This window comes from Falco rusticolus, chromosome 9, assembly GCF_015220075.1.
Source record: "Falco rusticolus isolate bFalRus1 chromosome 9, bFalRus1.pri, whole genome shotgun sequence".
Classification (NCBI taxonomy): Eukaryota; Metazoa; Chordata; class Aves; order Falconiformes; family Falconidae; genus Falco; species Falco rusticolus.
This window is the reverse complement of record NC_051195.1, coordinates 31261695-31276686: the sequence shown is the minus strand read 5'-3', so window position 1 is coordinate 31276686 and position 14992 is coordinate 31261695. Positions and strand designations below refer to the sequence as shown.

The following is a 14992-nucleotide window of genomic DNA, read 5'->3' as shown; positions in this document are numbered from 1 at the left end:
TTCGAAAAAATTGTTCATTCCACACAGGAATGCATTTGTGTTTCCCAACTCAGCACAATGTTGTTTTGCTACTATGCAAATCAGGGTGATATTTGCGTTGATACAAATTAGCACTTTTCAAGCATTAAGTCATCCAGAGAGACAGGCAGGACAGTAAAGGCAGCAGAGTAATCTGCAGCTAATAATTTATCTGATGACTTTATACCACTCAAGGAATATCCACCAGCAAGGGCAGAATCTCCTTTATTTCAAGTAGGCAGAAATGTCTGTTATCAAAAAAGCAAGAGCAACCTCAGAGGACATGGTAAACCAACAGGAATGCTAACATTAATTTGGTCAGGTACCACTAGCAGTCAAGCTGGGAGCATGGGTCTCAATGTGATACTGCTCAGGATTTGCCCACTATCTGAGCAGGTTTCATTGTCTCTGCTCAACTGCGTTATGGTTCTTCACTTGCAGATCTAAAAGCTAACTCAAGTCTGTCACCAAGTGCCACTAGCACAGTATCAGATATGTGTCTTGTATTTATCTGGGATGTGTTTGTTTGGAAAGAGGATTCTCAGGGTATTGGTTCAGCAGCTCCAACCAAACATTTGAGCTGTTGTACCCCTTCCAGGTAAATTTTGAAGCAGTCCTGCCTTTTTCTAAAAGGCATTCACATTGCGGCAACAAACTAGGTTATTTTTAGCCAGCTTCCTATGCAGTCAGTGTGTTCATGCATATGGGGGGGAGGAAGAGGAGGGTCTATCCCTGCATCTCCTGCCAAGTAACTTTTGAATCCATACAACTTTAACTAAATTTGACAGATCTGTAGAGACCTCAGAGACACTCAGCTCCAACAAATTTTAGGCAAGCAGATGGATAAAGAGCAGAAACTCTAGTAACACTGAGAAAGCACACAGATCTTTTCAGGTGTCCTCAGTGTAGTAAAAGGGAGTTGATACTTACGCATTCCTAGACCTGAAGAAATAGGTGGTGAGGAAACAGGGTTATGTTATTTCTGCAACTCTCAAAATGATCCACACAACTTTGTAGAGGAGCCTTGAGAGAAGATGAAGGCAGCAAACAAACAGATATTCCTATCATATCTATTGGACAAGTCTTCTCCCAAACCAGAAATCTGAACAAGCCCACGCTGTGGATCAACTAATGTTACAGTGCTCTTTCAAAGAAACTTCACTTTCTAGTTACGTTATATTTAGGAGTGTCATCTTGGACTCCTCAGCTGCTAGAAGCAAAATCTCTGGCTGCAAAAGCTTGAGGGACTCTATAGAGCAAAGCTTTTCAGTCATTGTTTGCAGAGGTACTGCTTTTGAATAAAAGCATTGAGTTTTTAAGAGATTATGAATGTCTAGCTAAATCCAGAGCTTATCTGAAGTGTTAGAGAAGAAAAAAAAACAAAAACAGAGTCAGCAATTTCTGTCTTGAAGGTAGATCTTCAGCTTTACTGATTATTTATATAAAATCTCAGCTTTATTGATCTGCTCCGAGGTGGACATGCAGGAGGTACTGAAGTGAAAATACAGCTTAACTGGTTAGGCATTTGAGCACTTTTTAAATGTCTGACTGTGGCACCATTTTAAAAACTGTGCAAAAAGAATGAAGATTAAAACCTCAATGAAGTTCTTAAGTGTCCTAGGTGCTTTGCAGGGAAACGAGCCAATTTCAGATGTGAAACCATCTTCAAACCCACCAGCAGACTCACAGCCATTAATAGTCTCAACTTAGCAAAGATTCTACCATGTGTAAGGAGCCAAGATTAAATTTGTCTGTATTGTGCTGCTTTCCAGAAGTGCCACAACAGCATCATTGGAATCTCAGTTGGGCACCTTTCTGCAAACAATCTAACATTCAGGATCCAACACAGTATAATACAGGCCCAGCAGGCAGAGCTAGGCAGAACCGGGATCAGTAAACTACATTGTTCACAGCCTGACTCATCAGTTTCACCTCCCCAGGTGCATCAAGGCAGAAATCCATTATATTGCTCCTAAACTTCAGTCTTGCTCTCTAGCCCTCTGCTGGGAATCAAACAGCACAGAGGGATTTCCCAAATCCACAGGGAGACAGTACATAATTTGCTAACATGTTCCAGGTCTCACGCCTGCCAGCTCACACCAGGCAGGGCAGAGCAGCCCTGGACGGTTCCCATGACTGTAAGCACAAGTGATGCATAGTGGCTCTGCCTGGCCTCCGTCACACAAGTGTTCCCATGGAACAGAGGTGTTCTGCACTGTCAGCACGATATTCCTGCCAGTTCAGTTCACCTTCAGGGTTATGACATCATGTCAGTATTATGAATCTCCTGCACGCAAAACTAGAGAAAAGCAAGACTTGTCCACATACAGGTTTCTAACAATGGCCCCACAACAACTCTCTCCTGCCAGAGCCACACCTAGCATAGCTTTGGAGGTGAAAAGTTTGATCCAGAGCAGATACACCAGCACAACACAGCCCAGCTACATAAAGCATACAAACAGAAACTGAGGCACCAAGCCTGTGGGTTAAGACATTGGTTATATCCAAGCTATCTTCCCACAAGGAGAAACAGCCTGTTTTCCCACAGGAGAATCACCATGCCTTAGCTATTACAAGTAAGAGGAGACAGACTCTGCTTCCAAGCCTAAACAAGCACAGAAGAGAGCTGTGTGATAAATGTAGAGGAGAAAAAAAAAAACCAAGAAACACAGCCACACTCCAACCTGTGGATTGGCCCAGAGTGCATTCTTGTTTAGAGCTCCCTTCTGAGGATGGTTTTAGTGACAGGAGGAAAGGCACAACAAAACCATCCTTTGGGGAAATGGGAATGTATGCAGAACTGTGGGAGGGGCAGCATCAAGCCCTAACGTCTCACTGTTGGTCCTCATTTGATTCATCAGGAATGCTGAAGTTGACAGGTTTTTCCTCCCTTTCCCCCAGCCCTGCTATGCCTTTGTTGTGCAGCCACATAGGTGACTTGTGTAAACTGCAGCTTACAGGAAACACTGCCTGAGCCCTGCTCAGCTTGTGGCTGTTCCGTGCCCTTTTTCTTAGCTCCATTTCCCCTGGAGAGATGGCTTTTTCCATCAGGTTTGCCAAGAGCAGTGGTTCCAAGATGCAAACCTGCAGCACATGCTCTAGTTCTCACAGAGTGCCTCCCGTGCATCAGATGGCTGTGAAAGGCACGGAACAGGCTTGGTACATTGGTCCATTAACAGGAGCTGCATTCTACCTACCTCATGGACTCAGATACGCTGTGACTGCACACTGCTGAACAGCTGTCACCCTCCACCTTAGACACAGCTGTATCTCACAGATAAGTTTTAAAAGTCCTGTTTTAACAAATTTTAGGAGGGAAAAACCGTAACATCACATGGCATTACTAATTTGCTCTGATACATCAGCAACTGCCATCCCTGTTGGCTTTGGACCAACAGTGGAAAAGACTGCTTCCGTTTTATAGAAATTGGGGACGATTTAGTAAAATTGCATTCAAACTCATGACCATAGAGAGACTATATTTTTTATCAACAATTCCCAAGTGAAATCAGTGTCCAAGGAACAGTGGTGAAATAATTGGGCTACTAGCAGAGAAAGGAGGGAGAACAAGAAACATCCAGTTCTTAAAACCTTGATAATGCAAGTGAACATTATAGATACCAGGACACTGAAAAACTGGGGAGACTGGGGCCAGGAGATGTAACACTGTGCCAACAACACGTGCCTAGCACATGCAGTCACACACAGCCAGGCACCTCTGACGAGCAGGACAGACGGCTGTTAAATGAAGTATGGCAAGAAGCTGAGACTAATTGAAACACAGCAAGAAGCCAAGATTTCCTGTTCCTTTTTAATTGATTAGAAAAAGCAACAAAGCCACAGGCATCTGTATGGAGCTCACACAAGTGTTTCAGGTGTCCCTAGTATGTGACATTTGAGACTTTTTCAAACCAGTATCTCCAGTTACTACTACTTCCACCACAAGAACCACAGACCCTTCTAACACATCCCTGAACACTTCCCTCAATTTCTAAAGCAAGAACCTTCTATCATAGCCACAGTCCCATTCACCCAAGTTCCCACTCAACTTATCCAAAACTCATTAAACCTCCCCAGATATGATAGCCTGGGATCCCCATCCCTCCTTCCATCTTGTCTCCCTTCTACCTTGCTCTTAAGTTTCAATATAAGGGGTCCTATAATGACTATGAAGAACAAGAGGCTGGACCACATCTTGCATTATGGCACGTAACAACCATCTCAAGACATCAGTAAAAGTATAGGGCCATGCTACAAATGCAGGGCAGAAGGAGGCACAATGCCTTCCTAATCTGAAGTATCTACCCATCATGTTCCTAAACTCACTATTTTTACAAGACATACTCTGTCCTTTTTTGCTTAACACTTTTTTCTTTTTTAACCTATGCTGAGAGCAGTTATATTTCATGGTACAATGACAGGGCACAAAAAAAAATAATCAACATTGTTCGTAAAAGCAATTAGCACCACCAACAACTTTCAAGGGCAAAATATGGAGTAGAAGGTAAGTAAATACAGTACATGCTGTACAATCTGATCCACAGGTTTTAAGGAGAGCTCTGACCAAAGGGTTAAGCTTTTTATCTGCTTGATCTTTTTATTATTGACTTACATTTTTTCCTCTGTTGACCAAAACTGAAGATAGTAGTTTTCTTTTCTTGGCCTCCTTAATAGGATGTATCCTTCACAGGCATCCCTCCTGAAAGGAGAAAGCCACTCAATTCCACCTAACTTTTCCTTTCCTTTGAAGGCTGGGCCAAAGTGTTGCATATTCACTGCCACATTAAAAACACTTTGCCTGAGGCCTGCATTTCTTGGTGTGCTGTAATGAGTTCAGGACCCCAGCTGTCTGCCTTGCGATTTAGAACACTGATATTTAATAGTAAATTATAAGGCAGAATATTGCATTTTACTTTTTTGCTGAAGTAGCATGTTTATAGTAGTACACCCTACAGCCACTAAAGATAGGGAGAGCATATCTTTCTGTTCAGTCTCTGGGTTACCACGGCCTGGCCCTAACCAGTTCGGGTTTTGGATGCCAGCCTCTGCTCTTAACACATTATTGGATCTCCCTAATGTCACATCTTCCACTAGTGTCCAATAATACCTGATGCAAACTGCGACATATTCCCAGCATGTTTGTGGAAGCCAACTATACTAACAGCTTTAACAAGCCCTACAGAAAGCAGAGCAGCTAATAAAACCAAAATCTTCTGCAGTTAATCCTTGGAAGTTTGCCACTGAGATCCCAGCAACACCATTTCAGGGACAGTAGTTTCATAAAGCTCAAACCCTGGTTTCGACTAATGAAACAGCCTAGATGCACATTTGACAACACACCTCACAGCTTTATGCTTCCTCTGGGTTCTCTATGAAACATGTATAAGCATCACATTGGGATTGGAAAGATTTTTAAAGAACATCAGCATTCTGGAAGGAACAGCAAAGTAATTAGTATTTCTTTAAGTAGTGCCAGATGTGTTTAAAAGCCACAAAGATAAACAGGAGGGGAAAAGCTGCATAGTTTGAATTAAAACTAGTAAGAGCATAAACAATCCCTTCTAATAGCCACAAGCTGACAGACCAAGCTCCTGCTAATTCTTTTTCCTCATCAAATCCATCTTTCATACCTGCTTTCCTACTTGACATTACACAAGCATGCACCTCCTCAGGGTTAGCGTGCTGGGGTAGAACATGTTAAAAGTAGTAGTATTAGTCCAGTTTTCCTCCAGAACAGCTCCAAAACACTCGGTGCCTCAATTACCAGGAAAACCATGAACCACCACCTTCTTCTATACTACCTTACCTCACTGCAGTGGGAGACGGATAAGAACAGCCTTGTGCATCTCATGAAAACTGCCTCAGCACCACAGGAACCACAGTCCTGTCCCTGAACATGCTGCTTTGCCTTATTTCTTTCTGCATGCTTATTCCCTGGAATTATGGCTAGTTTGTGTTGTTAGTGGTCTGCGAGAGAAAGACATATACAGCTAAGCAACATCAGAATGGGGCATAATTCTTTAGATCCTCTATGCAGAGAGAACAAAACGAAAAAAGAAAAAAAAAAAGAGAGAGGAAGAAGTCTTTCCTGTGTCTACTTTTAATTCAAATAATCTTGTCCCTACTCTGCTATATTAGCATAAGGATAGCTTCAAAAGATGTCCAACTGCAATGCTCTGATCCTGCCATTTACCTGCTGGAACAGAACATTTTCATTCCTTCACCAGCAGCAAGACACCACCAGTACATAATGCTCTGACTGAACTCCTCCTACTTCAGTTCTCCGATTTCACCTACATCTTGACATGTATACCAATGCTTTGAGTTCTGGAGCGGAACAGAAAATAAATGTGCTTCTGCTGGGTTTACTCCCTAATCCATCTTAGGACCTAGAATAAACACAACCCTATTTCAGAAGGGCAGAGAAGGATTATAACCACACACTCCCCCTTAGCATATCTAGCTCAAACTGGACGCCATTACTAGATGGTCCCTACAAACATGATTTCAGCAGGGATAAGGGGGTAGGTTGCAAGTTCAGTGGTTTAGCAATAGCACTGTTTAAAGAGGAGGACAGTTTAGACTAGGTTACCACATCTTAATTTCAGAGACCACACTATCTGTTTTAGCCTTCACAATGCCTCATTCCTCTCTGCACAACCAGTCCAGCGACTAACAGCTGCCTGGAAAGACAAAAGAAAAACTACATTTAAAGACAACAGTGTCTGCTTTTTATTTATTTTCAGGACACCAGTATCACAATTTTTAAACCAAGTAACAGAGTTAGCTCAGGAAGTGCCCACCACAATGCCTGCAAAAAGGCCAGAGATAACAGACCATCACCTCTGAGTAAAGCCAACATTTTTCCTTCATGCAATATACATGGCCAACAATGACTTTCTATCTCCTGCCTGAAGCCAGCACATCCTCCTCCTGACAGGAAGGAATGGAGTTCACAGGCAGCTTCTTAGCCTTTCCAGCATAGATTTATTCCCCGTTATGAAACGCAAACACAGAAGAACCCATACCAAATTACACTACATCCCCACAGCTCACACTGAAAAGAAGCACTGGCACTTCAGCAAGCATGTGCCTACTGGCACCTCAGAGCCCATAATCACATGCCTCAGGGTTGTTCTTCAGATAGAGCTCAAGGTAATCCTTGAATATCTGTGGGTCAGTCATTGTAGCCTTGACAGCAGGGTCCTCCTTCATGGCCTCCATCCAGCGTTGGAGCTTGGGGGTGTGACTCAAAGAGCTATGGGAAAAGGAAAGAGACTGAGTAATGCAAACGGGAAATGTGGAGGGCATCAAGGAAACAAACCCACTTGTGTGGTTCTATTTTACTGCTTGTTTTGCTTTCTCCCTCCCAGAATAATGTTCAGCTCAGAGCACGTGATGGAAATACGTATCAGATCACAGAAGACAGACTACCATTTGCAAAGTGAAAGAGTTCTTACAGAGCTTGTGCACTGCAAAGCTGAGTAAAAACACAAACAAGCACTTACTGTGCCAGATACCAGCATGTTTTTACTTACATTACCCCTGCTGCAAGACACGGCTCTTAATTATCATCTGCTCTGAGTTGAGGCAGAGGCTTGTGCACCACTGCTTCCCTCCGGAATGCCTTGTTAATGGCAATTCTTGAAGCAAATGCTGTGTGCAGCGGTTGAGTTCTGCACAACCCACCAACTTCTCTCTCTTGCATACCAAGACAAGCTGTGCCGTTTGTCACTACCCTGCAACCCAGCAGCTGAAAATGCACACAGCCTATTGAGGAAACCGAGGATTTGACTAACAGACTAAATCCACAAACCCACACAGACACATTTGAAAAAAAAAAAAATCACCAAGACCACTGCGTGGCAAACAAAGTTTAAAAGTTTAAATTGTTATTTTCATTCTCTTCTAGCAGACTGACCAAAGTACTTTGCATTACAGTTTCCAACTCCCAAGTTGATGCATAGCTTGCCAGGTAACTCCTAACCCTTACCCACAAAGCATCTTAACATACAATGGCTCAGATCCTCAGTCATTCAGATACCTTAATGACTCTGGACTTATGCTCCTATATTGCTTGTAATATTTCCCCTTCCAGGAGACAAAGTAGGTCAGCCATCCATCAGTATCGTTCTCATTTTACAGCATCCCAGAGTTTCAATGGTAAAAATTCCATGTGTCTTTCTTGTTCTTCAAGAATGGTTCAGGCACCAGGGTAATACTAACTGTTCTATACTCATCTTATGCTTTTATTACCCACCTCCTCATACAAGCTGACTCTTTAGTCCAGTTCTAAGCCAGCTATAAAATAGTTCTCCTTTGATACCATTTCCCTACATATTAATGCAATACCATGGTAACTGGATCTGTTTAAGGATATAACAGACCAATACATTTGTTTATATATTAAAAAAATGCTATTACAAGAGGGACAAATCTATTAGCTACAGCAAGATAGGGTAACAGTTCACCCATTTCAAAACAACATCACTCTCCTTTGTCAACTAGGATTTCCAAAAAGAAGCAGAAGACTGCATTTCAACTCTTAAGTTTTGGACCAAGAACTTTGAATCTAGGCCTCCACAACTCCATCCCCTTCAAACAAAGATCATTTTCATTTATGATGTTAGGAATGGGAAGTCCTGTACTTTGACCACTTCTTCCAGATCTGTCAAAACTATTTCACAGGAAAACAGGCCTGGTGAAAGAAAGTTTGTTTACAGAAGATCCCTGAACAACTCATCTCTTTGAGAAGATGCTTCCCCCAAACTGTTACACAATACAAACTTTCTTCAGCAGCTCCCAAGAGTGGCCCACTGCTGCAAAGTGTATGCAAAGAATATTTATGTTGAGGCACTTCAGTACACACTAGAAGCTAGGCAAGGTACTCACTCCTTCAGCTGGAATGGTTCCAGACGTTCAAACCATGGCCAGATCATGTAGTCAAGCATGGAGATTGAGTCCCCACCGTAAAACACAGTGTTGCGTTTGGACAGAATCTGTGAGAGATGATAATTGCCCTCAGAAGGAAAATTACCACAACAGAACACTAACAAAAAGCTGTAATGGAATGCAGGCATACTGAAGGGATCAGACAGCAAATAATGGAGATACAGCACATTTCTCCTGTGCATGCAATATCTGGGGAGTCAGAGCTAGTCAGTAAACCAGCTGCAGTATCAACCTTAACTATTTCATACACTGTCAGTTCAGCTCTTCTCCAGAGGTTCAAAAACTGTCAAAAAATATTAATCACTAGTGAGGCTGCAGTCTTTGCACAAACAAAAAGGAATTTAGCTCTCACAATCTGTCAGTTCATGATTTCTTACCTGTCAAAAAGCATTAACAGCACAGACTAATCAAACGTAACAATACACATGCATTTCTTGAGCAATAAATCTAGCTAAATTTAACATCCAGGTAAATTAGAACTCCATTTTAGCAGGGACTTTTCCCATGGCACTCGAGGCCAAGTGGTATCAGGAAAGCATTTCTAACATTACAGCTAGAGCTGGCTTTGATTCCAGGAGCACAGGGAACAGAAAGCAAGAATAACACACACATACACCAAAATGAGTTCCCCACAGCTCAGCATAGAAAGCAGGGCCACAAAGAATGCAGCAAGTTCTCCTGTCACATTTATGTTTCTGATACATTTCAAGTGCCGTGGTCATTCAAATTTAACATCCTTCAAGGATCCTCCAGAGCCTGGTCTCTTCTGTCATAAAACTAGCTCCTCTGTTTTCAGGCACTTTGGCATTTTAGAGGTAGAAGTTGAGAGACCTTACAAATCTGTCTTTTTGGACACACAACACTATACTCCTATGGCATTTACACCCTGTCCCCTAATCCCCACGATCTAGCAGAAATTTTAAAGCAGTCCTTCAGGAAGCATCAAGCTCTTTGAATTCCCAGGCCTCTGGCAGAATGTAACCCAGCAGTTGCACAGTTGCAGAGATGGGAACACAGCTCCCTCTGCCGTATAGCAGCAAACTAAACAAACGCGTTTGAAAACACCTCCCTTCTTGAGTATCTCTCGCAGTAGGCTGAGTGAAGTTTGAATGGCTCTGTTCCTTCCTCCCATCCTCAGCCGACCTTCAGCTGATGCTGCAAAGCCCTTCAGGGTATAGCAAAATAGACACTGACACTGAAGGAGCAGCAAGTACTTCACAGCATTAATAAAGCAGGAAGAAGGTTAATTCTTCCTTAATGTTTGTTAGATCTGTATTTCACTGATGTGAAACACACATAGCTTCCCCCAACAACTCATTTGTCATCTGCACTACTCTAGCATCAGCCTGATCAGACAGACAAGACTACCCTGAAAACAATTTTACTTTGGCAACTCGAGGGGCTGAGAAAGCAGAATGCACAGGGCTGTTGGGAGAACTAGGAAAAGTACTAAAAAGCTACTGGTAGCTTTGCACCAGAAAAGAAACACTCTGGAGGAATGCTTCTTGATCAAGACAGACAAGCATTAGTCATGGCTACTAAAGACACAGAAGAAATGGGTTCATGATAAAGGCAAGTCCAACAGCTGTTCAGATTAGCTGAGAACAACTGCTGACACAGATTGTTACTAGTATGGCATCAAAGCCACCCGACACTTTCTGGAGCTCTGCTAAAGTTGCATTACACCACCAGCAGCAGAACATGGCCCAGGGCTGCATTTTTGCAAGTGACAGATTACATTCTGCTTCCCCCTACCCCAACAAAAACAAGCTCTGGAAGGAAAAAGATTTTATATCATCACCAGGGTACCTGCACTCATTTCAGCAGAGCTACAGCACAGATGCTCTACAGCAGCTCCAACTCCTCAGCTCTTGCTCTTAGAACATGCTGCAAGGTCTCCTTGCATTTAAAGCAGAATATCTAAAACAACAGTCAGCTAGAATTAAAAAGAACTTCACAAGGACACACAGCCTTCATCACAGATGAAGTTTAGTTTAGCTACTTGGAATTTATGCTAATGGTGCTGTTGTGTATCCTAGGCTGGGGGGTGTAAATTGAAAGATTGTTCCTTGCTGTAATGAGAAAAGATGCAGTCCAAAGGACAAAGCACGAAAGAAAACAGGGATCATACAAAGACAGGCAACCTGCTCATTATCATGAAATACTCTTACCTCTTCAAGTTTGCCAAACTTTTCAGCAATCTCTGCTTTCAGTGCCGTGGCATCCTGACCATCTTTGACTGCCACAAAATACTTGAAAACTATGGGCGTTATCTATTCAAATGGAAGTATAAAGTTTTTAATGTTCCTATTACAGTAATACAAGCAAGTCAGTCAGAGCTTAAAATGTTAAGTTAGATGTTAAGATACCAGAAGCAAGTTAAATCTTAAAAGCTTTAACTTTATAGAGTTAAAGAAAGTCTACTAATAAAAACCTTTTATACTTCAGAAAAGGTAAGAAAAGGCTTAAAGGAAGAATGAATGCAAATACTAATGGATTTTAGTCTTGTAGTAAAGAGAACAATGAAAAGAACATGTTTCCCATTTGTACACGCTTACCAAAAAAGTAGCAAAAAAAGGTAGCAAGGCGCAGAGTGGTACTCTTTTCCCAGTTACACATTTCTGAAACCCAAATGCACTTTAACTATCAACACTTAAGGTACTTTAAGAAAGAGACAGGCAGCCCAGGATATGCAAGCTTCTACAAACCTGTGCATTTTCTGATTTGGTAACTGCCAGAGAAATTATCATACAGCACCAGAAAGTTGTGCAATGGCCAAACTTAACACATGTTCACAGACAAACGTTTTTCTAAGATGTCATTCATACAACCAACACTCAGTGCATGTTTGGGTTCTTGCAACGTGCTTCCCTGTAACCCTCTTCTCATCATGCTTATTCAGAAAGACCTATCGTAAATATATACTCCTTTCTACCCCCTTTTTTGTCCACATCTCTTTGCATCTTCCATTGCTTCCTTATATCTAAGCTGACTTCTTTCACTTCCTATACCCTTCAAAGCACATGCTTGTACAGAGGTTACTTCCAGTCAGCCACAGCTGCCCACCTCCAACCCCTCCGGAAGGCCAAAACCAGTCTTCTTATATACGTCCCATGTCTATAGCCACCTGACATCTCTCACCCATGGTTGTAGGCTCTCTCAGGCACTCTTCACATTCCACATTCACAATGCACTTCCTACAGAAAGACTTGGATTAAAATACAGCAGTTGTCACTACCTAGGTCTCAAGCAGTCAGCTGGTTTGGTCTACTAACCTTTGCCCTATTGTAGGATGCTCAAAATCCTGCCTCAGTCACATACTTTCACTAGTTTGGCTGTTCTCCTGCATCCATCCCCACACATAAACGCAGGGAGCAATTCAGACACACCATGGTTTGTAGGTGCTCACAGCAAGAGACCGCAAATAACCCCTCCAGTTATCTGAATGCTTTTCCCAGACGTAAGACCTGCCTTAAAGCATAAAAGCAGCATTGGCAACAGAGCTGCAGTTCTTGATGCTATGGTAAGGTAAGAAACTGAATCCCACAATGATCATGCAGTACCTTTGAGAAATGTTCCAAGAGCATCTTCTGAAAGGCTCGCTCATACGGGTCCGAAGGCATCAGCTTCTTCCCTGGAAATGCTTCATCCAAATATTCGCAAGTGATTGGCGACTCATAAATCAGCTGGCCCTTGCTGGTCTCCAGAACAGGAACCAGCCCAAAGGGATTCTTCTCAAAGAACCAGTCAGGTTTGTTCTTCAGATTGATGTTGATTACTTCATAGCTAAAAAAGGAAAAGAAACAAGACCTAAACAGGCTCAGTCATTACACCTCGATAGCTACAATACTTGAGAGGCTGAATCCTTGCTCCCCTGCTCCCCCTTGTCTTCACTGAAGTCCTTTGCAGGACCAGCCATTTGAGAGGTAGAATTACTGCCGGGGGCACTTCTGTTTTCTGGAGAAAATCCGCACTGAGTTACAATGAGATGTTTGTTAAACTAATAAAAGACGTATGGACAGTCTGCAAGCACAAGATAGGCAGCCTTTATAATCATGCTGAAAACAAAGGTCAAGCTCAGAATGCAGCACTTATCACATGCACGTTCTTCTAAGAAAGAAGCATTTGACTGCAAATAAGCTACCCTCTAATTAAGAAATGCAGCTAAACTTTAACCCGACATTACACCACAGAGCAAATCAGGAGAGCATCCTACCTACCTATCTCCCCCACCTATGGCCTCACACAGAACAAGTGTTTAGGGAAAGGCAAATAGAGTTGATAAAAAAAATACATGGGACATATGCCTACGTTAAATTAACAAACCATAAGTTACATGCTGCGTTATATGCATGACCCCAGAAAATTCCTAGTAAGCCCAAAGGTCTCCTAAATACAGCTGAACCTTCAAAACAACTAAAAGTTACCAGAAAGTGACTGCCACATTTAGATAGCCATAAAACCCCTCCAAAATCACTATGCTAAAACAAATGTCCCAGCTCCAACAATCAGTTCAAAGACACTAAATAAAGACAGAATTAAACTGAGCTAGTTTCCATGCACCTACTCCTTTGAAAGAAGACCCAAGAAGAAACAAAACAACACTCATCTTGCTGTCAGCAGAACTGAGTGGTAAGCATTCACTGCGCTAACATGAACTCGCAGCCCTGTGCTGGTAAACAAACTGTTGGCAGGCCTGGGACTGGGTGGGAACCAGAAAAAGGTGGAAAAACCTGTTACTCTAAAGCTGTAAACTGAAGGAAGCATTAGTACCCATCGAAAAACACTGAAATGATATGGCTATCTTGAAAATGAAACAGACACAAGTACTTAATGCCATTAACTTACTACAGCACAAGAATGAGAAAACATCACATTGTATAATTTTATACATGTTATATATATACACAGTATGTTCCTCAAATTTTTAAGGTGCTGCTTGCTCACTGTTGTGTGCTAGTATGCAACAGTATAACAGAAACACTGCATATTCAAATCTCCCAGGATTTTCACTGCATCTTACATCAAAACTAACAACAACATCCATTAAAGCACCAGTCACATTTACCCAGGACAAGTTCAAATGCCGTTATTGTAAACATTCCGGATGTCAGGTGAGAAAAAAAAACCATCAGCTTGGAGTTTTTCCCTACAGATTTACATTGGGCCTTTACATAATGTATTTCATACACAGCCTGCCTACTTCCCACTTCAGCAAGGCCCCTCTCCAAAAATAAAGTCTGAAGAAGATCGAGCTTTACAGCAAACTCAACACAGACACCTCTTTTCTGCCAGCTCTTTCAGGGATGTTTTGTTAAAAACCATTTTGGAGGCCCAAGGAAGAAGAGAGGCTTGAGCCGCCCCCCCGGTCCCGTGGAGCCCCCAGGCCCTGAGGGGAGCAAGGGGCGCCGCGCCGGCCCGCCGGGAGGCCTCACCTGATGCCCTTGGCACGGAGGACGAGACGCGCCCTCTGGGCGAAGGGGCAGAACCGCATGCTGTACAGCCGGATCACCCCCTCGGGCACCGGCCCCGGGGCCGCGCTACCTGAGGGGAGAGGAGACCGTTACAGCCCTTACTCGCCTGGCGCACAGCCCCGCGCCCCCTGCGCAGGCCGCCCGCCCCCGCTGAGGCGATGCGGCTGCCTGCCCGGCGGGGCTTACCCTTGCCCAGGCTGCGAGAGTGCTCGCCCGCCATGGCGATACGCTACGGCGATGTGCCGCGCCGTGCCCCGCCGCACCCCCGCCGGCACCGCCCACAGGGCGGGACCCTCCGCCCCTCAGCGCAGCGCGGGCCGGCGAGCGCGGGCCGGCGGCGCTGTGGCGGGGCTGTGCGGAGCCATGCCCGCCCCCCAGGTGGCACTGCCGCCGGTGGGTGGCCCTCGGGGGGGGGAAGCTCGGGTTGCCCGGGAAGGAGCATGGTGCACGCCGGTGGTCCCTCTCTGAGCTGCCCACCCTCCCCGGCGGACATGCTGACCTGCTCGCTGGGGCAGGCACTGTTACGCTGCTCTGAATACTCTCCTTTA

General features: G+C 43.7%; 1 protein-coding gene across 1 annotated transcript; it reads right to left on the bottom strand.

Annotated features, from left to right (window-relative positions):
* Positions 1-6731: 6731 nt before the first annotated feature.
* LOC119153198 (glutathione S-transferase omega-1-like) lies at positions 6732-14762 on the bottom strand. The gene is made up of 6 exons (XM_037399294.1): positions 14631-14762; positions 14406-14514; positions 12534-12756; positions 11142-11243; positions 8911-9017; positions 6732-7276 (listed from the first exon to the last, which is right to left on the bottom strand). The coding sequence occupies exons 1-6, from the start codon at positions 14662-14664 to the stop codon at positions 7123-7125; spliced, it is 729 nt and encodes a 242-aa protein (XP_037255191.1). The 5' UTR covers positions 14665-14762; the 3' UTR covers positions 6732-7122.
* Between the last annotated feature and the right edge of the window lie 230 nt (positions 14763-14992).